The sequence below is a fragment of the Drosophila novamexicana genome, unplaced genomic scaffold, assembly GCF_003285875.2.
Source record: "Drosophila novamexicana strain 15010-1031.04,08,12 unplaced genomic scaffold, DnovRS2.1 tig00000644-arrow-pilon, whole genome shotgun sequence".
NCBI classification, from domain to species: Eukaryota; Metazoa; Arthropoda; class Insecta; order Diptera; family Drosophilidae; genus Drosophila; species Drosophila novamexicana.
Genome location: NW_020824814.1, coordinates 3,008,272 through 3,035,980, shown reverse-complemented (window position 1 = coordinate 3,035,980; position 27,709 = coordinate 3,008,272). Strand labels below are relative to the sequence as shown.

The following is a 27,709-nucleotide window of genomic DNA, read 5'->3' as shown; positions in this document are numbered from 1 at the left end:
TTTAAGCGACGCCTGCAGCGCGACTGCAGCTCAGTCGGTCAGCGGCAGTTTGCATTTCCATACGCGCTCTTGAACCTGACAAAACCCCGAAAAGCGAAAAACAACAACAACAATTAAAGACAAATAAATTGAAAGCAACGGCAAAAAGAATAAACAACAACAACTGCGTGCGTATTTGAAAATTTGTCTAGTTCGGTATTTTCTTGGTGTGTGTGAAAATTTGCGCGCCATTTGGAAATTGAGTCTGTGTGGGCTGGAGTTGTGCAGGATATGAAAAAGGTGATATACTAGAACATAATTCATTTGGGGCTGGCAGGTGAGCCACACATTTGTCGACGGGCGGGGGCGGGAGCCGAAATGTCAGAGCGCACAAAGGTCAAAGGTGCAACGCGGCAAACAAATTGCCACAGCCACAGCCAAAACAATGCCACACACACACGCACACATATAAACGCTCAGCCCACTCACCTTCAGCAGCCAAAGCCAACCACTGCCCCCCTCCCCCTGCCCAACCCCGCCCACTCACCCCTCCCAGCGCATAGAAAGGTCACATGGCGCAATGTCGTCGCAGTTGTCAGCGCTGCGCAGCTGCATGCTAAAAAACGAAAAGGAAAAAAAACGAAAAAGAAAACCCAACGAAACACAAAGCAGCAGCAGCAGCAGCAGCTGCGGCAGAGAAAGAACTAGAGAAAAAACCCAACAAAGTGTCGCCCACGCCCCTCCCGCCCCTCCCCCTCTCCACAGGCAGCAGACACCCCATCCCCATCGGCAAAGCCGGTCAAACATTTTCGCTACGACGCAATTGGAAAACATATTCATGCAATCATCAATTGCGCTTCAAGAAAATGCTCGTAAATGGGTGAAAGCACTAGAAAGGGAAAACAACGGCAAAAATACGAGAATGGACACAAGGTGATACCCTGTAAAACAAAATGTGCACGGGCAGACGCTACAGATCCGTACGTGGTATACAATTTATATTACACTCAAGCAAAATGTATTTACAGGGTATTCGGCTTGGTTATAAACTTAAATCGATTTACAGGGTATTTAGCATAAATAAAAGTAGTCTGTCTATACTATATATCTACATAAATCTGCACTTACCCGAAAATGTCGCATATTTTGCTCGATTATTCAGGACACTGAAAAAAAAGGAGAAGTAGAAAGCGGGTTAGAGTAAGACCACAAGACAGAGAGAGAACTAAGTTGAGAGAGAGAGAGAAAGATCTAAGCTTTACATTGAAATGTTCACACAACCTATTAATATGTTACTTTTGATCAAAAGTACAAATCATAAGTTACTTGAATCCATGAGAATCGCATAGTAGGGCGTTAACTGCTTAGGATTTTCTGCAAATGGGGTAATTTTTCTTGCTGCATGCACTCTTCTAAATTTTACAGGGTATACAAAATAAACAAATAATATAATACAATTAATTAGCTCAATTAAAAAAAAATGATCAAACTATGCAAAACAAACAAATTAAACAAATTCGTATTATAATATAAAAAACAATTGCGCCTTAGCATAAAATGCCATGGATCTATTTTATTTGTAGGATTTCCCCATAACACAAAATTTTCCACAAAATTGCATCATGCCACAGATCTATTTTATTATTTATAAATTTTTCTATATATAGAATGAAAAGATGAATTTAATTGATCGAATTTCCCTATAAGATAATTATATTTCAATTCGCCCTCAATGCTAACATTTCCCCATTAATATCATGCCTTTGATCCATTTTATGGCTCAAATTTCCCTTTGAGATAAAATTTCCCTACAAAATGCAATTTCAATTTCAATTGCCTTTTAGTATTCGAATTTCCCTTCATATTCCATGCCTTTGATCGAATTTCCCTAGACAATATAATTTCCCCCACGAAATTCCTTCATAAAGTGCATTTAAATCCCCGCCCAAAAGAAATGTTTTCTCTAGAATGCATTCGCTGTAATTGCATGGAAAACTTTGGAGTAAAACTTTCCCGCCAATTGGCACCACGCCCCGCCCCCCTCCCCTCCCCCACCGCGCAGAATGTGCATTCGATTGGCGCCTCTGTCAATTATTTATTGTACGCGCTGTGTAATATCTCTCGAGTGGAACACGCCCCGCGTTGTAGGGCCGAGTCCATTCGAAATAAAGTTACGTTGCGTTTAGAATTTATTAATACACAGTTGTAGTTTATATTTTTAATTGACCGTTGCGAATTCGTTTGGCGCCAATTTCATTTTCACGCCGCCTTCGCCTGGCGCCAAACACTTTTCAAAATTGAAAGCTGGCTTCAGTTTTTATGGCACTTTTCTCTACATAAACAAAGAGAGTGTATGTATGTGTGTGTGTGTGTGTGTGTGTGTGTGTGTGATCTATGTGTGAGAAGTCGTGTGTGGGTGTTAATTCGATAATGTTTTCAGCCTTGATTACTTTTTCTTTCGCAGCGCATAAAAACGCGCATTTGCTGCAGCATTTATAAATATCTTCTTTTTATGATTTTATTTTATTTTTATTTTCCACATAAAAGACACTGACTTTTATGTTTAACGAGTTGCAACTTTTGGAATGCATTTATTTCCTTATTATTCAGAAATTCTGAAAATTTCTTTAAGTTCGCTGCAGCAGAAGTCGAGTTATGCACAGGCTTAGATTCCCAATCTGGGCATATTCACAGATATATTATAATACAACTATTTTATGCGTAGGAATATAAGTATCATATATATGTGTGTGTGTGTGTGTGTGTGTGTGTGTGTGTGTGTGTGTGTGTGTATGTGTGTGTGCATTTATGCATATATGTATGCGTGCAACTTTGTTTTCCAATTCCAAACGCAGCCATAGCTTATTTGTCGCTGTGCTGCAAATTGAAATAAAACCAATTTCTACCAAGTGCTCTCCTCCTCGCTTCTCAAAAATGCAAGTAGGCCGTGCTGAAATTCAACAAGACAGGAATCTTTGGCTCCAACGGCCTGTGGAGGAGCAACTTTGTGGCGGAGGAGCAGGAGGCACTGGCCAAGGAGGAGGTGCAGGGGGTAAGTAGATGTATGTATGTTGATGTATGTATGTAGATGTATATATGTAGATGCATGCATGTAGATGGATGCATGTTGATGGATGCATGCATGTATGTAGGTATGTACATGTATATGTATGTTTGTATGCATGCATGCACATGTATGTGTGTATGTGTGTATGTATGTATGTATGTATGTATGTATGTATGTGTGTGTGTATGTATGTATGCATACATGCATTTATGCATGTATTTGTGTATATATGTATGTATGTATGTATGTATGTATGTATGTATACATGCATGCATGCATTTATACATTTATACATGTATGCATGTATGTATGCATGTGTGTATGCATGCATTTATACATGTATGCATGCGTTTATACATGTATGCATGCATGTGTGTATGTATGTCTAAAAGATCTGCAAATTTGCTTAAAATGGCTATATCAAAAATCGAGTTATCGAGTTAGGTTAAGAATCAAGATTGGGGCTTTATAATAGATCTTTGAATTTGCTATGAAACTGCGCTCCCTAAATTTATTTCCTCCGCTTTCTTTTTTTAAAATTGAGTATATTTATGGGTATTTTATTGGGTATATTAAAAAGTAAAAACCCTTCCTACTTAATTGTATCATAGTTTCTATAAATTCTGATAATTTGAACCGAAGTCAAGTTATGCTCAGTTTCTGTCAACTCAAAACGACCTTCAACCTTTTGCGACGCAATATATTAAAAATAAAATAAAAATTGGTCATTTTGGAATTGATTACGTGGCGATTTAGTAGCTTATATTAAGAGTTGAGTGCCCGCAGCTTGAATGAACATGAGTATGAATATTCACGCCGCACTCAACTGATCATTAGGGCAAAAATCATATGTAAAAAAACGACCATTTTTGTCGCTTTCACTGACAAAATTGTAAAACTCCAAACATAATTGGCCAAAGCCCCCCCCCCCACTCGGCCCCTCCGAGAGGAGGTAAAGACCAAGCCAGGGTCAAAATGTAGCGCTCTGGGCTACTCATAATTAATGGGCTAACTTAGTGACAACTAAATGAGTGTTGCGTTCAATTGAGTCACAAAAACTAAATGAAAAAAGAGAAACACGTCGGGAGTGCACGACTAGCAGACACCCTGGGCACCGAGCTAAACTAGAAGCTGCACAAAAAGAAGACTCAAAGAAGACTCAAAGCAATAGCTGTGCTTCTTCTTGCCTGTGCTTCACACTATTTACTGGAAGTGCTTCTTCTTGCCTTCGCCCGACACTTGATGTAGGTAAACCTGCTCGTGTAACTCTGGTGTTTACAGTCCGATCTTTATGAAATTCTCAGGACATCAAAATTACACTCAACTATGTGTGCATCCGAAATTTCGAAGCTTTTTCTCTTCTAGTTTCGATAATAATCGAATTATGATAAAAATGAAGGAAATAATTGAGAAGAATAGGGTATATTCTATAGAAAAATATATGCAATTGCCATTACAAGTTTAGTTTTCGAGAAAGACGCGTTTTTACAAACGGACAGACAGATGGGCATGTCTTAAGCGAGATCAAGAGCATATATATATGGTTTCGGGAAGGTTTCGCCCAGCCTGTTGCGTACACCCAGACGGGATACCCTTACAGCATGTACAGGGTATTAAATAACAAAAACTAACTCGTAACCGGTTCTCGGGGGGCCGCCAATTAAACGGAACAGGTGAACAAAGTGATCAGCGATACGAGCTGTGATCTGTGCGGGCCAGGCCAAAGCCTTAAAAACAAAACAAAATACAAAATACCGAACTCTGTTCAAATATGCGCCGTTCATTTATCAAGTTTGAAATTCGCGCTAATGATTCGGGGAATGCGTGAGCGAAGTCTGCGATTTGAGAAATTGTTGTTTTATGCTAAGCAATTACAACAACAGCAACAACAACAACAACAACAACAACAGATATATAAGACTCGGTCTTGACTTTGGTTTCGCCCGATTTTTATGCAAATCCCAGCAGCCGTGTTTTATTTCTATTCAATTTTCAGCTTTGGCCCAGGCGACATTGTGTCTCGTCTTGTTGCCCATTAAAAATGCTAATTTACAAAATATTTTCGCCAAAAACAAAAAACACATGCAAACAATTTCAAAAAGAAGAAGAAGCGTAAAATAAGCCGCAACTAAGAAGAAAATGAAAAAAAAAAACTTGCTCATTAACAAATGAATTAGCCAAAAAATGCTAACAGCTAAAATCGAAAAACCATAAAAACAAAATCCCCAAAACTAAAATAAACATGAACGTTTTTTTTTTTTTTTGAGAAACTTTAAATCCAGCCATAAATAAATAAAAACTAAATTAAATTAGAAGAAAGAATTAACTATAAACTATAAAAATCGAATAAAAATAAATGAATTAAAGCTGCAAATTGATTTTATTAAGTCCACGAACCGCAAGCCTAAGCAACAAAAATTATAGATCTCTTTTGAAGATTATTTGAACTTATTTTTAACAAGCGAAAGTTGTCCCGAACTTGACTCGGCGTCATTTGTCAAATTCCCTCGAGTACAACGGAAATTGCTGAAGCATGAGTCCAGATATGACTTGAAAATTGTATATAGCCTATTCATAACTCGAGTTCCCGACATGCGATTATCATTAAATTTGTGCTGGACTATAGATATTTAGTCTAGAACTGTGTATAAGGTCTTCAGACATCACATTCTTCAGATTCTATAGTAATGCCCCAAGTAAAAGTTAAGATATGACATTATAACTCGAGTTCTTGACATGCGATTGTCTTCAAATTCGTCTACAACTATTTATGGGACTATAAGGCTTAATATTCCTTAGATTCCACAGTAATTCTCCAAGTAAAACTCGAGATATGACAATTCCATTTGAATGGTCTATTCATAACTCGAGTTCCTGACATGCGATTATCATTAAATTTGTGCTGGATTATAGCTTATTGATGTGCCTTTAAAATAGCTCAAGATCCATTGATATTTATAGGGTATATTATATCATACTATACTATATGTTAGACTAGCATAGTCACACCATTTGTTTGCTATTCAACTTAGTTTAACCCAGACTATTCGCAGTCTTTCTCTAGTTACTTCACTTTCTTCAAACCTCGTCCCAAAATATAGTATGACGATTCGTAAAGCTCATTCATAACCCGACTTCCTGACACGCGTGCCAGATAAGCTTGTCGGGAGCTGTTTATATGGCCATAAGTCAACAAATTCCTCAAATTCAACGCAAATGCCTCAAGTAAGAGTCGCGATATGACGAGACAGTTCGAATAGCCTATTCATAACTCGACTTCAAGACCTGCGATTAACCAGAAACTGTTGCTAAACTGTTGTCGATTGTTGTACTTGAATTATGCCTTTAGAATCAACTATATAATGCCATAGCATTTGTCAGTACTAGTTATCAAGTATATGATATATGGGCAGATTAAATCAAGTTGTCTGTAAGCATTTGTCAGGTCGTAATTCTTCACATGCTTCAAATTCTACAGTTATTTCGTTAGTTAAAGTCAAGATATGATATGACAATTTATATGGCCCGTTCATAACTCAAGTTCTTAAATTCCGAAAAACCGAAAATTTGGTATGCGTAGTGCTAATAGACAGAGTATTGATATGAAATGGACTTGGTTCCAATTGTTCAAGTCATTCCAGAGAAAGTTGAAAATATTTAATATTTATAAATATCTATGTATCTATTGTTGGACTATGCCTGAGATATTATAGGATTATATAAGACTATATATAAATATAAAATATATATAAAAAAAATATTCTTAAAATAAAGAATATTTATATTTAAACCAAAGATTGAATTTAAATTTCCGTTTCTAATTTCTGGAAAATTCCCATTGAATTCGAGCCCAATTTCCGAATAACTTCTGTATAACAGCTGACGTAATCTTGAGAGCCTATCATATCGTAGCAATTGACTAAATTTAGTAGCACTCACTAATTTTGTACTCCAATTTTGAGCATTTATTTGGCACTTTATCTAATCGTGTCACATTTTCGGCTAGATTATCGGCCCGCCCATATGTTTGTGTATGGGAAATTTCTAGATTGTTAAATAAAAATGTTGCAAGAAATTTGCATTCAAATTATGCGGCGCATACCTCAGCAACAACAACAACAGCAAGAAGAGAACGAAGAAGAAGAACGACAACAAAGCGCCTGAAAAGTGCTGTGTTGTGACGAAACGACGCCGACGCCGACGACGGCTGCGACGCGAGCAGCGGACAGCGAACAGCGCAGCTGGCAGTGCAGCCTGCAGCGGCTGCTGGCCTTAAACGTAGCTTCCCCTTAAATTTAATGTTTTGTTTTCGCTGCGTCCCGCTCGCACTCGCATGCATGCGCTCTCGCTCGCCAGCGTGTTCGACTTCCGTTCGTTTTATAGTAAAAACGTAAACGAGAGCAGCGCAGCGACAGCAGCAGCAGCAGCAGCAGCGGCAGCAGCAGCTAGACAAGTGAATTTCTACACACAGCCACGAAAAATGCGCGCGCTTTGCACACACACACACACATTGAAATGGAAACCAAAACAAGGAACGAACTGGCAACGAAACAGCAAGCGCTCTCTTCACAGCGAACGAGTGAACTGTGGAGCGTATGTGTGTGGAATGCATTGCAACGAAATGAACCGCAAAGAGCGATCAACCCGATCAGCGGCAAATAGTTCAAATTCCAATCGTGTCTTTAATTGGGGGAAGCAAACAACATACAAATATGCACGAAAAAACAACAACAACAACAACAACAAAATGAGCGCAGCATCGAAAGCTCGAGAGACATTTCATCTGAGTCATGGCTTTTCCGTGCAGACGACACAAAAAACAAGTGCGTCATTTTGTCATAAATAATGCAGCAACTGTTAAACGAAATGCAAAGCAAAATAACGGTACGCTTTGATTGATTCTTCGTACGCAAATCAGAGCACGAGGGTGGGAGGGATGGGTTGTAATGGAGAGAGAGGGACTTATAAGCTTATAAGACTCTGCTGGCGCCCTCTTAATGCTCTTTGCGATCAATGCTTCTAACGGTGCATGCGCTGCTTTGGCGCCGGCGTCGCTGTTGGAACATACATTGGTATGTGTGTGTGTGTGCAACTGCAAGGAACTGGACTCAATGCATTGCAATTGAGCACTGGCCCACAGTCCACACACACACACACACACACACAAAGACAGACAGACAGACATCCCGTTTGGCAAGCACAATTGGAATTGAAACACGCTCATTGCTATTGCAGCGCTCTCTCTCTCTTTAGCAGTGCCGTGTTCCACATACCATGTTGTTTACAGTTGTGCTGTGTGTTTTTGTGGCTTACTCGCTAGCCTCTTGTTCCAGCACTTTCAGTTCCATTTGAAACTTTTTACCGTTTGGTTGGAAGCGCGCATCGCGAACAGCACAATTTTCAAATAAATCGCCAGTCGGCCGTCGTCTTTCTGTTTTTCTCGTTTTGTTTTGTGATTTACTCTCCTTTTGTGGTATAAATCAACGCGCGCGCCAAACTGTTTAAAGGAAGCCTAGCAAAAGGGAACTATATCAAAATAAACAACAACAAAAACAATTTTTGTAGTGTACACTTTGTGTTTTTCGCGTGTGTCCAGCATTAACTGTTAACTGTAAACCGTAATATGGTCAAGTGAAGCATAATCTAAACACAAGAAATGGCGAACACCAAAAATAACTGTTAAAGCCCAAAGCATAACGCAACTATTTCAAGCAAAAGCAAAAAAAAAAAAACTCAATTGCAAGAAAAGTGTGACCAGTTCGTCCAACACGTTACAAAACCCATTACATTGTAACGCATTCAAATTTCGTTTGATTCTTAACAAACGCATCTGTGTGTGCGTGTGTGTGTGCTTGGTTCAGGATCGCAGCTCCTACCCAACAGCCACCGCACCCCCCCGCAACGGCCTACTCATGAAATGCAAAAGCTGGTCCAATAAAATCAACAATTTTGTTGTGCGAAGATTAAAGTCCATAAAGGTAAATGTTAGTTTTTAAGAAAAAAAAATTAAAAAAAAAAATTAATAAATTGTAAATCAAAAATTTGTGTATTTTTTAAAACTTTGTTTAAATGTGTTTCAAGAATTGTTTAATTTCTTATTAAATTAAGTAAAAACTCAAAAAAAAAAAAAAAAAAAAATTAAAAAAAAAAGAAAGTTCGAAATTTGGGCAGAAAAAAATTAAAAACATTTTTGAAAAATTCAACATTTTTATGTTTATACAATTTTGTAGAAATATTATAGTAAAATTATGTAAATAATTATTATTGAAAAACTTACGAAAAGCAAGCAATATAATAAAAAAAAATATATTAATCTCTGAAAATTTGGAAAAACTTTTAACTTGAAAATATGCTCAAAATGTATATTTAAGGAAAATGCGTTAATAAATTTATAAACTAAACTACAAACAATTGGGCCTCAAGCATTTTTGCTTAAAATTTGGCAAATTTAATTTAACAAAGAATTTCTCAACAAAAAAAAAAAAAATTTAAAAAAAAAATTATTCAACAATAATTAAAACTAATTAAAAAAGAAAAACAACATTTGAAGCCAAATAGTTGAATTATTTTGCTTTATATAAGGGAAAAAAACAAATATTTATTTTTTTTATTATTATTATTTTTTTTTTTAGCAATCGTTAAACAAAACAACAAATTGCAATTAAATTGTTTTTCTGGCAGCTGTTTTTTTGTTTTTCTCTCTTCGCTTTTTATTGACAATTAAAATAAGCAAAAAGGGGGCAAAAAAAAAAAACAAGAAAAAGCAACAATGGGAAGAGTGAAAAAAAAAATACAACAACTAAATAATAAATCAATTTATTTATTTATTTCATTTTCACTGTAATCGGCCTCAGCCCCGCTCGCAGCTTCCCTCTCTCTTCCACACACACACACACACACACACACAGACAGACTTTGTTTCCTTTTGCGCCTTTCACTTGTGCATGTCTCACACAGAGCGAGATACACACACACACACAATTGCATATTTTATAATATTTATTTACATTGACGTTGACGTTGCCGTCGGCGTCGCTGTTGCTGTCGCAGCCGCGCCCGCCATTTATTTTGTTTACTACAGGCTTTTTCTCAGGCCCCGTTGTTGTTGTTGTTGTTGTTAGTGTTAGTGTTATTATTGTCTCTTGTTTGTGTCTTGTCTTTTGCCTTCGTTTTCGTTTCACACACACACACACACGCATACATTTTGTTTTGTTCGCCGCTTCCTTGTCCTTGTCTCTCCTACACGTATTGTGTATGCTCGCATGTGTGCGTGTGTGTGTGTGTGTGTATGCTTCGTGTTTTTCCACCCGACTTTTGTTGTTTATTTTTACATCTCGTCGTCGTCGTCGTCGCTTTACGCGCTCTCTTGTGGGCTACAAATTCTTGAAATTCTTTTTCTGTTTGTTTTTTTGTATGTTGTGTGCCGCACATTTTTCCAGCGGGAAAAACGAGTTTTTCCAGGCAGCGGCCAGAGCGTGCATTCTTCTTCTTGCTTGTTTACAGTTAGGAATGCGGGTGCCTCTTGAAACAAAAACAAAATGAAGAAAAGAGCAACGAAAACAAAACGCACACTCGCGCTCTCCCTTGTGGATTGATAGAATGCTAGCACAATGGGAGAGGGGGGGGGGGGGGGGTATGTTGTGTGGATGGCATTCGTGTGTATGGAAAACCTAGACCAATATTATGTACATACAACAACAATCATAAAGCATTAAACGTACAATTACCAGGCGCTCACTCTCTCTCTCTCTCTCTCTCTCTCTGTCTGGCCCGCTCTCAATCTGTGCGCTCTCACGACCTGGTGCACAAGTTGTTCGCCTTGTAAAAGAAAAAACAAAAACAACAAATAAAATTGAAGGCGCCAGCGCCGAAACAACAACAAATCTCATTGAGCGGCGGCTGCGCTGCTTTGGCCCCATTATGAACATATAACATCGGCTCGCTCTCATTGCCGTTCGGCTCTCTCGTGCTCTCGTGCTGCTGCTGCTGCGGCTGCGACTGAGACTGAGACTGCGACTGCTGCTTGTTGGGGCTCACATCATTTTCTGTTTTTCGCTTCTGATTAGTTTTTGTGGCGCTTTGAAACCGGACGTGTCGTCGTTTCGATTGTGCACGCGTTTCGCTCAAACACACACACACACACGCACACACTTGCGAAACGCCCCAAGCCTGTCTACACACACATATATATACATATACATGTGTTTGTGTGTGTGTGCGCGCTCTCCTTAGTGCGATTAAATAATACACCGCAAAAGGCCAAACAAATTACATTACAAATAAAATTTAAAAAAAAAAGAAAAAGTAAATAGATAAATAAGAGGAAGCAACAACAGCAGAACTTCGCGTTCTCATTGCATAAATTGTTGTGTTTGTGGTTTCGTTTTCGTTGCGTCTTCGTTCCGTTCGAAATTCCGTTAAATAGCAAAAACGAACAAGAAGTTCCTAAATACACACGCACTACAACAACAACAACAACAACAGCAGCAGCAACAAACGTCGTCATCATTTTTTTGGTTCGTGTTCCTGTTCCCATTCGTTGTTGTTGTTTTTTTTTTATTCATGGAAATTTTTGATCTTGCAAATATACGAAAAAAAAAACAAGAAATTATAAAAATAAAAATAAATAAATGTGAATTCCTGATAATCCGCGCATTCTATGAAAATTTATAAGTGCAAAAATTTTGTGTAAGCAAATTTCACAAGCCAAATAAATATTAAATACACACACACACAGAGACACACACACAGATAAAGAAATAAACGCGCGCGCATCTGCTTCTTCTTGTGTGGCAGACTCTCAGTGCGTGGCCCATTGGAATTTGTACCGTAAAACGCAATTACAACATAAAATACACAAACAGAGCGCGCTCCAATGTAAACGACGTAAGCCAAACAGAGATAGAGCCAGAGAGTGGGAGAGCGTGCGTCTCTCTTTCTGTGCGTGCCTGTGTGTGTGTGTATTATGTAGCGGAATGTTTTGTGTGTGTGCGAGCGAGCGGGCGAGCTTGTTCCAATTGGAATTTGCAGTTTGCATTTGCATGTGTTTGTTTTTTTTCTGTTGTTTGTGTTTGTTTTTGCACTGCGTGCATTTTCATTCATAAGCGCATTTTTACAACTTCCGCTCAAATGGAAGAAGCAGAACGACAATAAAAACAGTTAGCTTTGCGTTATTTGCCATTTGCCTTTTGCCTTTGTCCCGTCCGCGCAGCAGGCTTTGCGTTTACCGTTCAGATTGTCCGTTTCATAAATCCAAATCCTAACGTTCAACTTGTCGAATTTTTGTTCCTTCTTTATTTTTTTTTCTCTCTTTCTTTACTCTTCTTTGCTGTTTTGTTAATGTGTTTCTTCTGTTCAGCCCTTACACGCCGTTTCCTGCGAATCGTCGAAAAGAAGCCGCTTGCAAAAATTCATTTCAATTCCCAATGCAGGTATCGTAAATGTTGAATCGTTAATTCTAATCAAATAAAAAATAACTGATCGGGTTTTACCCAATCGAAAAACCCCAACACGCACCTCTCTCTATAGAGAAACCTACCCCACTTGATCTCAGCAAAATAGCTCAAAATTATGCAAAACATGTCGCCAGAAAAAAAAAAACAAAAAACAACAAAAAGATTATAATAAAATAAAATAATTCCGATATACTCGTATTATTATTGCCCGCTACGCTATAAATAGACGCATTTCGTTTTTTTTTTTTTGCGATTTTTTCCGTGCTATAATTTCCACGTATTTAATTTTCCTTTCAATTTTCATTCACGCCCACAAAAAGCGTAGGTAAGGCAGGGAGGGTGTGTGAGGGGGGGGGGGCGTGTTTATTTGAATCTTATAATATAAATGATTTCTCCTACTGCTGCAGTTGTCCTTTGGCTGAGCGCAGTAACCTACTGCTGCTGCAGTAAAGTTACTGCGCGGTCTGATTGGAAGTTACTGCTGCAGTAAAACATACTGCTGCAGCTAGAAGAAGAGTTACTGCCCAGTCTAGGCATACTGTGAGCTCTAGTAAAATTACTGCTACGTCTAGATGCGTTACTGTGCAGCGCAGTAAAGTTACTGCTGAACGAAAGGAAGTCTGCCAGAGCAGCTGCTGCATCGGGAAGGTATTGTGCAGTGTACTTACTGCTGCAGTCAGAAATATTACTGCTGGTAACTTACTGTGCAACGCAGTAAAGTTACTGCTGAATGAAAGGGCGTCTAGAAGATCAAATGCTTCTTAAAGCTCTTGTGCAGTGTACTTACTGCTGCAGTCAGAAACCGTACTGCTGACAACTTACTGTGCAGCACAGTAAAATTACTGCTGCGCGAAAGGGACTTACTGCTTAGAGTCTAGTAAAGCAAAGGCCTGCAGCAGGTATTTTGCAGTGAATTTACTGCTGCAGTCAGAAATTTTACTGCTGAAAACTTACTGTGCAGTAAAGTTACTGCTGCTTCAGATTACTCGCCAGTTAGACCGCTCCCTTTACTGCAAGCTCTACTGTTGCCTACTGCTGCAGTAAGAAAAATATTTTTTCTATATTTTTTTAAAATATTTTTTTTTCGTGTTTATGTTTAAATAAACACTTTTTTTTTACGAGTGTTTGCCTGTTTCTATGTATATTTAGCACAGACACCTTGTAATACCCCCAGACCTTCCCCTCCACCCCCTCCCCTACCTGTCCCCCTTCCTGCCGCTTGCAGTTTTTTCTTTCTTTCAATTGATTGCAATTCGCGCGCTAGACAGAAATTTTTATTTATAAAACTCAATTGAAGACTAAGAGGTTGTTGGCAGGGGGTAGAGGGGATAGGGGGAGGGTGGGGAGGGGGTGGGGGGGGGGTGGGGGGTTCTATGCTGAAACGGCGACGAAGCGACAATAAAATAGATTCATTTAAATGTCATTTTTGTCTAGACGCCGCCAACGTCGTCAGATCAGATCGCCATAGAATAGATCTAAATATACAAACATCTAGTATAGATATGTGTGTGTGTGTGTGTGTGTATGTAGGGTATGTGTGCGTGTAGCATGCCCAGCGTTTCGGTCATATGTTTTGTGCGCTAAGCAACACGCCCACGCACACAAATGAGGGGGCGCGTTCCAGATATTTTGTTGCTTTGAAAATTTTCCACATATTTGTGATTTCATGCACTCGCAGAAAAAGTGGGCCAAGAATTAATTATAAAAAATAATTTAAAAAAAATGCAAAAATATATGGAAAATGTTGTTTAAAAGCAAATTGAAAATGTTCTCAGCAAATGCGAACAAAACAATTCGCTTTTCACACATTTCGCATGAATGTGTAGCTACTTTTCTCTCAGTGTATGATGCCATGCACAAGTGACATGTTTCAATCAGAACTATATACACATATATATTATGTGCTCTACAAAACTGAGTTTGCATATAAATCTATATATATGTATGTGTATAATCAGAAGGTGTTCCAAAGTTTTCGCATTTTGTTGCCTCGTGTTTCCTGTTGTTGTTGTTGTTGTTGTTGTTGTTGTTGTTGTTGTCCCGTTACCTAGCTAGTTTATTTTAATTATTTTGTATGTTCGATTTTTATGGTGTTTTTTTTTGTTTGTTTTGACCAGTTTTCGATCTGTGACGCAGATGAGAGGCCCAAAAACTGGCCAAGATGAGAAAAAAAAAGAAGAAGCAGAAGCAGATGAAAAGATCTAAACCAAAAGTCAAATACAAGATATTAAAACCAAATCATATAAAAGTAGATTGCGGCCAGTTCGAAAATGCAAAATTAATTGTTTTAAGTGTCATTCGCCATAGATAGGGCGTGCCTGCCTGCCTATATGACGTCATCTAGATACCCTGTAATTTGCAATTGCAGTTTTTGAGAGGTTTTTTAAATTGTTGTCATTAATTTGGGAAAAAAACATATTTCTGCAAAAGTTTAAACTTTCTAGCTTCAATAATCTCCGAGTTTCTTGGGTTTTAGTTCAGTTTTGTGTTTGGATACCCTGTAATTTGCTGTGAAATTGCGCTTTTCTCGAACAATCTTGCCCTCATTAATGATCCCAGAGTTCCTTAAGTTTCTTTGAATATTGTCGTGTAGATACCCTGTAATTTGCTGTGAGACTGCAATTTCTTCGGTTTTTTTTCGAATTGTTTATCATCAATCGTAATTGAAAGCTTTCTGGCTTCAATAATATCCAAGTTCCTTGAGTTTATTTGAAAAAAGTTTCCATCAAATATTGAAAAAAAAAGCGCTTTCACTGTGCCTAGCTATATATGGATATATTTTCCATGACGTTTTAGGTTGATTTCTTCTTAACGCAATTACAATACCCTATAAATAACATCAGAAATTCTTTTGTTTGTGTGTGTGTGTGTGTGTGTGTGTGCGCTTGAAGCCTGGTTCCATTTTTCCATTGTGCTTTTTGACTTAAATTAGCTGCCGTCTTTGACTTTCATTGACGCATTTGCTCACCTTGTTTTTATATAAATTTGCTTCTTTTTTTTTTTTGTTGGTTTTATTTGCTTTTTTTTTTGTCTTTGTTTTGCATGCGTTTTGCATAATTTGATAATTTTGCGTTTTTACGATTTGTTGAAACAAAAAAAAACCCGTCACAGACAACGCGTCGTCTGGGCCAAGTAACAACGCCCCCCCCCCCCCCCCCCCTCCCACCTCCCGACAGCCTAAATACAGATCACGCCACAAGCGTTTTCTTGACCAGCAACAACAATTTCACAATTCCCATAAGTTAATAGAAATGTGTAAACAGGTGGCAATGAACTTTATTATATTTTTATGCTAAGTCCTTGAACCCGGAACAACAACAATAACAATGGGCCAGACTAGTGCGTGCGAGCGAGACGGCACTAGCTTGAACTTGACGTCAGCCGCACGCCAAGTACAAACAGCATAAAGCGTAGGCCTAACAAAATAAATAAATATAAAAAGCTGCCTGTCTCGCTCTGGCCGCTGCGCCTTGTATGTCTGTGTGTGTGTGTATGTGTGTGTGTGGGACCTGTTCTTGTGGCTCTCCGCAAGTTCCGCTTTGTCGCTGCCTTTTTTTTTTTTTGTTGTTTTGTTTTTGTGTCTGTTTTAGGCTGGTCGCGACTGCGCGCTTTAATTTATTGCGTTTTCAAATTAACACGCACACACACACACACACACACACACATAGGCCACGCATTGATTGATTTTTACGCTCTCACGACTTTTATTAAACGATCTCTCTCTCTCTCGCTGTTCCTCTCTTCTGCAGATTAACGGCACACAGCAGCTTCAATCGCCAAGCAGCGCCGCCAGCATCGCAGCCGCCGCCGCCGTTGTCGTCTCTGCCTCGAGCAGCAGCAGCAGCAGCTGCAGCAGCAGCAGCGTTACCAACAGCAGCATCGAACAGCAGCAACAGCAGCAACAACAACTAAACACAACGGCAACAATGCCGGCGATGCCAAAAGAAAAAGCCACAACTGCCGTTTCCCTAAGCGAATCAAATTTCTCGGCTCTAAAGCTCAAGGAGCTGGCGGTTGTTGTTGGCGCAATGGCCACGACAGCGACGCGACTGCAACAGCAGCAGCAGCAACAGCAACACACGTGCGGCTGTGGCGCTGCATCGGCAGCAACAGCGACACCCACGTCGGTAACAAACACAGAGAACAACAACAATAACAACAACAACAGTAGCAGTCGCTACAGTCGCAGCAACATGTTTCTGACAAACGGTAAGCAACAAAACCGTTTAGCAACAAGTTGCCAAGCTCACGCACGCATTCTCTCTTCCTCCCGCTCTCTCTCTCTCTCTCTCTCATAGGCTACACATCGCCTCTGGCAGCAGCGGTGGCCAGCAACAGTTCATCAGTCGTCTCCACGCCGCAGCGCATCAAAATGTGTTGTCGTGAGTCGCTGTCGTATCAACGCCAGCTACAACAGCAGCAGCAACAGCAACAACAACAACAGCTGCAGCAGCAGCAGCAGCAGCAACAACAGCAGCAAGAACAACAACAAATGCCACCGCCGCCCCCTCCAGCCGCACAACAGCTACAAGCAGCGCAGCCACCCCGCCGATCACCAAACGATTTCATCTTTGGCCGTTATATTGGCGAGGGTAGCTTCAGCATGGTATACCTTGCGGTGGACATACACTCGCGGCGCGAGTATGCAAGTGAGTACCGTACCAAAGTGAATACATCTTGATTGAATGATTGATTGAACTGAATGCCATATTGCTTGAGTAACACTTGACTGACCGATTGATTGACTGACTGATTAAATGTGTTCATAATTTGATTGACTTGACTGATTGATTAATCAACAGAATAATTGATTGACTGATTGATTGAATGCCATACTAATTGAGTTACTTGCATAATTAACTGACTGATTGATTGATTGACCGATAGTATGGGTAATTAGTATGTGTGACCCGAGCAAAACCGGATAATACCTGCTAGTCTATGGATACATATACCAACACCTAAACACCCACCACCCCCTCAACGTCAGCATTTGTGGGGCTGCTTGGCGCCGGGCAACTAGCGCGAAATGCGGTCGCAATTGCAGACAGCGGCGATGGCGGCGCCAACGCCAACGCGCCTGACAGTCACCTGCTGTTGTGGCGGCTGCCAACAAATCAAAACACACACACCCACACACACACACACACGCACACACATACAGACAGACAGACAGACGCATGCGGCTGAAACTGAAACCAGCTGTTGCTGATTTGAGAAAACGTTTTGTTCAAGTTTGTCGGCTGGCTGCCAGATGCAAAACACCGTGTGACAGGCGACAAAATTGTCTAAGCCCGAAACAAAAGCAATAGATAACAGACGACGTATGGCGAGAGAGGGGCAGAGGGAGGGAGACAGCGAGAGTTGTGACGTGTTGCTAAAGCAACATATGTTCCTGATATTCTTCTCATTTGTTGCTGGGTCACTCGCCAATCACGTGACTATCTCCCTCTCCCTTTCCCTCTCTCTCTCTCTTTGCTTTTAAGCACGCTTTTTGTTGTGATGTACAGCCACACTGTAAATATTCATGCATATACATATATATTGGAAATTTCATCAGCTAGTTGAAAACTTAAGCTAATGGCATTTTTATCTCGCAAAGGCTATGAATAGGGGCAACACACACACACACACACACTCGTATACTTTGTGCTGGCTTTGACGTCTTTTGATAATCAACACATCAAGAACAGCGACGTCGACGTCGCCGTCGCCGTCTGCGTTGCCGTCTCCTCTGCTATGATAACGCGACGCCGACGCCGACGCTGACGCCCTCACGCAATTGACGACAGTTTATTTTTCGCATTGTTGTTGTTGTTTGTTTGTTTATCGATTGAAACAAAAAGGCTGCAGCGGGCGAAAAGCTGACATCGTTCAAGATCAGCTGCTGAGCAGCGCACGACAAAAGGCGATAAGCGTCAGCAGTGTGAGCGAGAGAGAGAGAGAGAGAGAGAGAGAGAGAGAGAGAGAGAGAGAGAGAGTGGGTGTGAGGGAAAGAACGCCTCCCTCTGTTTCACTTTCCACGTTTCCATGCAATGCAAATAACAAATAACTGTTTAACTGTACGCAAGCGTGTATGTGTGTATGTGTGCGTCTGTGTGTGTGCAGCTCACTGTCAGTTGTTGTTTATTTGTGCTAAGCCAATTTGCTTTGAGATTTTCGCCTGCAACAGCAACAATGATAAATCAATAAACTTGCAAAGTCGCGGCTTTGGCACGTGTCGCGCTGCCTGCAGCGAACGCAAACGCAGCTGCAAATTGCATTGTGTGCATTTTATTTATCTTCTTCTTTGCATTTAATGCTAAATAACAAAAACAATAATAAGCGCGAAAAGCGCAACGCAAGGCAAACGGCGCGTGTCTGCAATAAGCTTTTGACTTTTTTTCTTCTGATAAAGCACAACTCGCAAAAGCACAAATATAACGGGTGCAACAACAACAGCAACAGCAACAACAACAGCAGCAACAACAGCGGCAGCAGCAACAGCAGAGGGCAGCATCAGGTGCATGTAAACAACAACAGTGCGCGCTGTTAACAGACAGCTTAAGTATTGCATGGACAGAGGGGTGGGGAGGGGAGACGAGCAACTGTTGTTTTGCTCTTTAACTTTGCGTGAGCGGGAGAGTGAAGCGAGAGTGCATGTGTGCATGTGTGTGTGTGTGCAACTGTGTTGTAACCGTTGTTTTGCTGCTGTCTGTCGTCTGAAGCTTAAGTTGTGTTTAAAAATAGACGCGCAAGAACATAAGCAACAGCAGCTTCCACTCTTTATCTCTCTCTCTCTCTCTCTCGTACACACTCTGTAAATTAACATTTAATTACAGCAACTGCACTTTCGACTTTGCATTTTGTTGCTGTGTTACAAATGTAAAAAAAAAAGAAGGAAAACATTGACATTTGTTTATTGCACTCACTTTTTGAAGGTCAACAGATGTTGTTTTATTTTTTTTTGCCGAGAGCAGCCGCCAGTCTTTTTATTGTTATTGTGTTTTATTGGCATACATTTTCCAATGGGCCCGGGCCCGGGCCCGCCCGCTAAAAACGAGCGCAAACCGAATTCAACTCGTATCATTTATGTATGTTGTTGCTTTTAATTTGCTTATAAACAGAGCAGAGCCGAGCAGAGACGGCAACATTTTTATGGACTTGTCTGCCAACATGTTGCCAACTGTAACGCCCACTCTCTCGGGCTCTCGCGGCGCACTCACAACTCCCACAAGTCCATTCACGATGAACGTAGCAAAATTCGTTTTCGTTTTCATTTTGTGTCACATGCCTGAGGTGAGCGGAGGAGAGAGAGCACACACACACATTTGTATGTGTGCGAATTGTTGTTGCTGTGCGGCGTCTGTTTGACGCGCTACGCAAATTCTTTTTACGCATTTTCACATTGTCTGTTGGACTATTTCATCATTCCACGCAAAAGGCTTCTATGTATGTATGTGTGTGCGTGTGCGTTAGTTTTATTGTTGTATTTGAGCGCAGCTGTGTAGCAGTTCTCCTACCTGAACACGTGCTCTGCTGATCCTGCGCGCAGCTGCAGCTGTTCCACTTTATTTGTATTTCTTTCACACGTTTTAAGTAGTTTACTTTGCTGCTGCTGCTGCTGCTGCGCCCACGCATCGAAATGCAACTTGTTGCTGGAACGCACTGGCATTGGTACACTCGACGATCGGCCGTTGAACTGTTCTCTCTCAACTGTTCCCATATTCCACGCTGGAACTCTGGAACATGCTACGCGTTTTTTTTTTCCCACACTGCCAATTTTTGGCCACTGAACTTGCAAAATGATTAAAAACATTAGCAGACATTTTGCTCTGTTCGCGTCGTCTCTTCTTCCTTCGCTTCTTCTCTTCGTTTACCGTTTTGTTGTTGTTGTCGTTGTTGTTGCTGCTGCTCCTTTTTCTTGTGCTCGTGTGTTATTTTTAATTACAGCAGCTGCTGCGCCGCCGTCGCCGTCGCCATTGCTGCGCGCAGTCGCAGCTGTCTAAGGGTATTTAACCTCTGCTCGCTCTCTCGCTCTCTCTCTTTCGCTCTGGCTTGTAACATAATATTGACAAATATTTGGGTCATTCAACTCGGCGGCGGCGGATCCTTTTCGAATATCCTTTTCGCCTGATTCATAACAATGTTTGCTGCTTCTTCTTCTTCTGTTTGCACCTGCGCTTGTACAATTTTTTTTGATGTGCGCTGCAGCTGCCATATATCAGGTAGGCCAGGGAGGGGGTGTGGCACGTGGCAAGGTCCACCGCCACCCACAGCCCGCACCCCCCCCCCCTCCCCTGCCGCCAGCCGTTCAGCTTTTACGAGCGAATTAAGTCGCGCCAGGAAGTCGGCCACAGCCTGCCTTGGCCTTGTTTTTATTATTGCGCCACACACACACACACACACATATACATATGTAGAGAGTGAGAGAGGAAGCGAGTGCCGTTATCTTCTGCTGCTGCTCACTTGTTGTGCAAATTGTCGTTTGTTTAACAACCATATTCAAAAAAAAATAGAGGTCCTTTGCGTGCCGTCAACTTGTCGCTCGCTTCGCAACACCCCCACCCCCCACCCTCCTCAAAGGGCAATAAACTTTTGCTAAACCTGCCACGCGGCAGGCACCCAGCAACAATAACAGTAAAACCAAAAAAAAAAAAGGAGGCGCACTCAAAATTGTTATATGACTCAGCTGGCAACAACAACAACAACAACAATGAGAGGCGCGCTCCTTGCCGTTCCATTTTTCCATATTCCCATTCCACTTGCCTGCGACTTCCACTAAACGCTCGCTTCTGTGCGCTGCGTTTACCTGTGAGCCACTCTTCTTCTTCTTCTTCTTCGGCCCTGTCATAAGCTGTTTGGTTATGCGCGACATATTTAAATGAGTTTCAAGCGAAACGTCAAGTTACGTCATGATGAGCAAGCATCATGCAAAGGGTACGCGGCGAATGGTGGGTGGGGTTGGCGGGGTTGGCAGGGGGGAACGTCGCCGCCGCCAATGTTCTTTGCCAATTTTGGGCGGCAGTCGCTAATTAATGAAATTGAAATGCGAAACAATGCGAAATGGCACACACAAACACACACACACACACACACACACACAGAGAGACAGCTTGCAATTTGTGGTGCCTGCTACTCGCCGCGGCGAATTCACAATCGACTTTTATCGCAATTTTTGTCAATTTTATGTCAATTCGCGTGTGTCGTGCCGCCGTGACAATAAATTAACCGAAAAGAGCATTAAAAGTCGCGTGGGTCGTTTTTTGGAGTTACTTTTCTTTCTTTTTTTCTTTTTTGGACAGCCGCGTTTATCAGACGCAAGTAATCAGGTTTATTGCAAACCCCCGCCCCCCTTTAAAGGAAACATTTCCAATCACTTATGCGAAACAACATTTTCCACTACAACAAAAATTGCCAAAAAAAAAAATAATATATATATATATATATATTTAACACACACATGAGTTGGAATCAAAGTTCCTTTTCTGACTCTCTCGATCTTGCGTTGTCTTTGTATTGCGGTTCAAACACCTCTATTTTGACTTCCTGTTTAACGTGTTCCAATTCCAAAACATACCCAAACGGCCTTGCACCCAATTAACTAACTATGACTTTTGGCTTTGGCGCTCGCTCTCCCTCTATCGCTCTCTCTCTCGCTCGCTGTGTGCATCTGCTGCTGCGTCTGGAATGCCATCCAGCAGCATTTGCTGCTGCGTTGTGTACAGTTTTCTATTTTGCTCTTTTTTGGTCATTGTCCTCCAGCAATAAGTTGCAGTTGCGTCGTCTTCTGTCTTATTTATAGAATCGTTTGACTCAGTTGTTGTCTCCCAACAACAACAACAACTGGTTACAATTGCAATTTATGTCTCCCACTGCAGTCACTGCTATTGCCTCTCTCGCTCTCTGTCAAACTCGTTGTACTGCATTCCAATCGAGACGCAACAAGTTGCAATGCACGCGCTTGTATGTGTGTGTGTGTGTGTGCGCTGCATTTTTGAAATTTAACTCCCTCTCCCCCCTCTCTCCCCCTCTCTCGCTGCTGATCAGTGGGACAAAACTTGGGCAATATTAATTTAATGCTGTGTCTTACCTTTTTCTCGTGTGTTTGTTTGCCTTTTCCTATTCTGTACTTTTGCCAGCTGCTATTTACCTATGTGTGTTTCTTTAACTTATTTTTTATGTTTCACTGTTGTTTTTTGTTTTTTTTTCTTTGCACTTGCGCTGCCGCCACCTAGTTCAAGGCTGCGCTTTCGTCGCCTTATCAGGGCATTAAACCCATAAAAAAAAAAGAAAAAAAAATACACTTTTTTAAAACCGCAGCTCAACAAACGGCGCGCAAAAAAAATTAAAATAAATAATTAAAGCCAACAATAAAAGAAAATAGAATGAAACACAAAAAAAAACGCGCGCTTCGTTTTCACAATTCAATTCCAATCAGAATCACAGAAAAAAATGAAAGAAAAAAGGCAACGGTAACGGATTTCAAGGTCAATTTTATTTTTACGCACTTTTGTTGTTGTTCTTTTTTTGGCTTGGGAAATTTAAAACGCATAAAAAAAATCGCGCACTTTGTTGTTTTATTTGTGTTAATCTTTTAATTGCGGCTGTTTTGTTTTTCCTCTTTCGCCGTTCGAGAGTGCGTGTGCATGTGTGTGTGCGTGTGCATGTGTGTGTGTATTTAGCTGCCACTCGACAGCTTATCTGGCCCCTGATTTGTTTTCTAGACTAAAAAAAAAACTCAGTTGCGATCTTGATAAAACGGCAAAATAAAAACAAAAGCAAATTAATATTTGTATTTTCTATTGCCTATACACACACACGCACACACTCGCACACACACTCACACACATAGTTAGCGTAATTTATTATATCAACGTTGTTTATTCGCTTTTTCGCAAATCAACAAATTTGCGTTTTAAGTTTTGTTTGTGTCGAAAACTGTTTTCTCACTCACTTTTTTTTTTTGATTTTGTTTTTGTTTTTTATTTTCATTTTATTTTCTTCGCGTTTTGTTTGTTGTCTTTGCGTCTCGAGAGTTTTTCTGCACGAATATTTTCAAGTTTCCCACGTTCTATCTTGCATACATATGTACATACATACACACACATACATATACATACATTTTGTATGTAGAGTATGTAAAGCGCATCGACACTTGATGAGGACAAAACTGTAAAGCGAACCGGGCAACTGCTGATAAGCGGTCATAATTCATAGTGGGAATAGAGCCGTTAACCTCACTCTCTCTCTCTCTCCCTCTCTCTCTGTCCTGCTAGTGCGTAGGGTTGTCGCGGGGGTCAAAGCTTAAAAGCGTCTCACATTTTGCTCAATAAATGTTTCAATGCCAACAGATTCCGCAGCCAAGCTTAATTCTCTTCGCGCGTGTGTGTGTGTGTGTGTGTGTGTGTGTGTGTGTGTGCGGTTTTGCAGTTCAACAACCAGTTTAGAATTTCTTAGGGAGCAGCAGCTAAGCAAACAAAGTATAGAAGCGCGTCCGCGGGGGGAACTGGAAACAAGTTCCCAAAGCGCGCTCGCTTTCGTTACTGCTGCCGCTGGCAACGTCGCCGTCGCCGCCGTCGCTGCCGTCGCCGTTGTCGCCTGTTAATTTAGCAATTTGAGCAAATTCCTTTTTTTTTTCAGTTGTTTTTTTTTTTTACTGTCTTGCCGCGATTCCCTTTTTGTCCGTTGTTCGCGCACTCTGCTGCTCTCTCGCTCTTGCATTCATTTCAATAAATCACACGAGGAATATGTATGCCAAATTGAAACAAGAAAACGACAAAAACTCACTGTGTGTGTGAGTGTGTTAGTGTGTGCACATATAAAACGAACTAAAATCAAAGCACAAAAAGCGACGAGCCCAAGGAGGCACAGGCGACACAAGTGATGCTAGCAAGTTGTGCGCTCGACTCGCAGCTCTGAGCCTATGACCACGCTGTCGCCTGTGCAATTGAGCTGGGCTGCAATACATACCTACGCATGTGTGTATGTATGTATGTGTGTGCCTGTGCACATATTGTAATGGTCACCAAAGGGTCGCTGGCAAATTGTGCGCTACAGTGCAGCAGTTTGTTTTGGACAATCGTGTCGCCTGTGCCGGTTAGCTCTTCATTTAATGCTGTATGTGTGCGTGTGTGTGTGCATTCCTTTTGCTATCATTCAGCAAAATCTCTATTGGAATTTACAGTTGTTTCATACATTGCTCGCTCAGCTGTTTTTTGATTTGCCGACATTTGACTAATCCGTTATCTCTCTCTCTCCCTCTCTCTCTCCGCAGTCAAAGTGTGCGAGAAGCGTCTAATCTTGCGAGAGCACAAACAGGATTACATCAAGCGAGAGCGCGAAGTGATGCACATGATGACCAGCGTGCCGGGCTTTGTGAATCTGTCGTGCACGTTCCAGGACCAGCGCTCCCTCTACTTCGTCATGACCTATGCCCGCAAGGGCGATCTCCTGCCCTACATCAATCGCGTCGGCAGCTTCGATGCCGCCTGCACCCGCCACTACGCCGCCGAGCTGCTGCTCGCCTGCGAGCACATGCATCGCCGCAATGTGGTGCATCGCGACCTCAAGCCCGAGAACATACTGCTCGACGAGGACATGCACACGCTGATCGCCGACTTTGGCTCCGCCAAGGTCATGACCCCACACGAACGCAGCCAGGCGGCCGCCCAGCTGGCCAGCAGCGGCAGCCTGGACGCTGCGGCGCAGCGACGCCGACGCTCGGCGCGCAGCTCCGATGACGATGACGAGGACAGCGAAGAGCTGTACGATGACCTGGACGAGGAGGAGCAGGAGGACAGACGCTTCTACTATGCCGTCGACAACGACGACGACGACGATGCCGCCGCCAACGAGGAGGAGGAGGAGGCGCCGCGAGCAGCGGGAGATGACGTAGATGCTGCCCGTTCACCGCGCCATCGCCACTTCCGGAATCCAAGGATGCGCGCGCGACGCGGCAGCTTCGTGGGCACCGCCCAGTACGTGTCGCCCGAGGTGCTGCGGAATGCGCCCATTACGCCCGCCGCCGATCTGTGGGCGTTGGGCTGCATTGTCTACCAGATGATCTCGGGCCTGCCGCCGTTTAGGGGCAGCAACGATTACTTCATCTTCAAGGAGATACTGGGCTGTGCCGTTGACTTTCCGCAGGGCTTTGACAAGGATGCCGAGGATCTGGTCAGGCAGCTGCTCAAGGTCGATCCGCGCGAACGCCTGGGCGCCCAGGATGAATTCGGCTACTACGAGAGCATACGGGCGCATCCCTTCTTTGCGGGCATCGACTGGCAAACGCTGCGCCAGCAGACGCCGCCGCCCATCTATCCTTACCTGCCCGGCGTCAGCCAGGACGATGCGCTGTGCAGTGCGAACAGCTACTGTCTGCCGATTAGCGTGGATCTGGAGCCGGGTCTGGACGAGCGCCAGATAACGCGTCTGCTCAGCGCCGAGCTGGGCGTCGGCAGCAGCGCCGCGGCGCCCGCCCACAAGCCCTCCGTGGCAAAGAGTAAGTGCCTCCTCCCTCCTACTCCTGCCCTGCTATGATCTGACTAATCTCGCCTCTGATCCTCACTCCAGATTCGTTCGACTTGAGCGACGCACAGAAGCAGCAGCGCCTGGAGGCACAAAAGACTGACAAGTGGCACGTGTTCGCCGACGGCGAGGTGATCCTCAAGCGGGGATTTGTTAACAAGCGCAAGGGTCTATTTGCCCGCAAGCGTATGCTTCTGCTGACGACGGGGCCGCGCCTCATCTATATTGATCCCGTGCAGATGATCAAGAAGGGCGAGATACCCTGGAGTCCCGAGCTGCGCGCCGAGATCAAGAACTTTAAAATCTTCTTTGTGCATACGGTAAGTTGCAGGCTGTTAGTATTTTTGCTGTGGTATTTTTTAGTGCATTTCGAAAAGGGATTTCGTTTCTCAGGCGTTACCTTATACGATTGTTGTACATTTTATTTGGCGGCATTAAATTATTTAATTTGTTTGCTGTTGTTGTTGTTGTTGTTGCTGTTGCAGCAGCTGTTGACAGTTTGTTGAACCAGCCAATTGAGTTGATGACGTCATCGTGTGCCATAAAGTTGCCCCAAGCATACGCTCGCACTAATTCGTTTGGGCCCAGTTTATAGCAACGGCACGTGTTTACGACCCGACAACAACAGCAACAACACACAACTCAATTATATGCGACATTGAAAAGTGCACACGCAACGTAGATAAAAACCAGCAAAAAAAATAAAAGCAAAATCGACAGCAAAAAAAAATACGTCGATAATAAACAATAGTTTTTAACGGCCTTTGGTCACACCGTTTTTTTTTTGCACACACTTGTCAGCCAGTTGCTAACTGTAACTCTCTCTCTCGCTCTCGCTCTCTTGCAGCCGAATCGCACCTACTATCTGGACGATCCCGAAGGCTATGCCATACAGTGGGTCGAGGCCATTGAGAACATGTCGAAACTGTGCTACGGCGACGCAGCTGCCGCAACGGCAGCCGATGCTGCTGCTTCGACAGCGGCGGCAGCAGCTGTGTCCACAACCAACAGCATCTCGTCCTTCGCCTGCTCAACGGGCGGCAGCAGCAGCAACAGTTTGGCTGTCTACAGCACGCCCATCGCCAGCTCCAATTCGCCCGCCTCCAACAACAGTTCGCCCACAGCGCGGCGAAGTTCGCCGGCAGCGCAGCAGCGACAGCAACTGGAAGCAGCAGCAGCAGCGACAACAGTTACAACAACAGCAACAACAACGACGCGAGGCAAAAAGACAGTGTCCAATTGAACAGCTGAACACGTGTCTCGGCCATTTCGTGACTGTTGTCGTTATTTAGATTTAAATGCAAATTAAATTCTAATTTAGTTGAAATTTAGTGCAAACATCAAAAACAACAAAAACAACTACTAGCAAAAACCTACACACACACACACACACACACACACACACTAATAGAAATGCAAGAATGTGTCTAGTGCTAATTCGAAATTTGTTTATATATATAGTATATATATATTTACATATATTCATACATATATCAAATAACAATTTCTGTTTGTTGTGTGTCTCTCGTTTACCGTTAAACTTTTGTGCATATACATATATACATATATACAAATATACATATAGAAAGAGAGGGAAGAAGCAGCAGCAGCAAAATAACACAGTGTAAGCAGAAAACACATATAAAATCTATATATATATATATAAACTAAATTTAAACTAAACTAATTTAAATTAAATTAA

At 42.0% G+C, this 27,709-nt stretch overlaps 1 protein-coding gene across 3 annotated transcripts; it reads left to right on the top strand.

Annotated features, from left to right (window-relative positions):
- Positions 1-177: 177 nt before the first annotated feature.
- Positions 178-27,709, top strand: LOC115762553 (3-phosphoinositide-dependent protein kinase 1). Of its 3 annotated transcripts, none has more exons than XM_030704829.1 (6): positions 178-279; positions 16,251-16,710; positions 16,800-17,150; positions 24,758-25,981; positions 26,053-26,327; positions 26,855-27,709. In XM_030704829.1, the coding sequence occupies exons 1-6, from the start codon at positions 271-273 to the stop codon at positions 27,248-27,250; spliced, it is 2,715 nt and encodes a 904-aa protein (XP_030560689.1). In that variant the 5' UTR covers positions 178-270; the 3' UTR covers positions 27,251-27,709. The 3 variants fall into 3 exon arrangements, with proteins under 3 accessions (XP_030560689.1, XP_030560688.1, XP_030560690.1); XM_030704828.1 differs by lacking the exon at positions 178-279 and adding an exon at positions 8,117-9,024; XM_030704830.1 differs by lacking the exon at positions 178-279 and adding an exon at positions 12,189-12,477 and having other exon boundaries at positions 26,855-27,708.

Bases quoted from the DNA above. Each gene is read 5' to 3' on its own strand.
- LOC115762553 (XM_030704828.1), top strand. From the start codon at position 8,959: ATGAAATGCAAAAGCTGGTCCAATAAAATCAACAATTTTGTTGTGCGA. The intron at 16,711-16,799 runs GTAAGCAACAAA...TCTCTCTCATAG, and splicing joins CAACATGTTTCTGACAAACG to GCTACACATCGCCTCTGGCA. The intron at 25,982-26,052 runs GTAAGTGCCTCC...TCCTCACTCCAG, and splicing joins CAAGCCCTCCGTGGCAAAGA to ATTCGTTCGACTTGAGCGAC.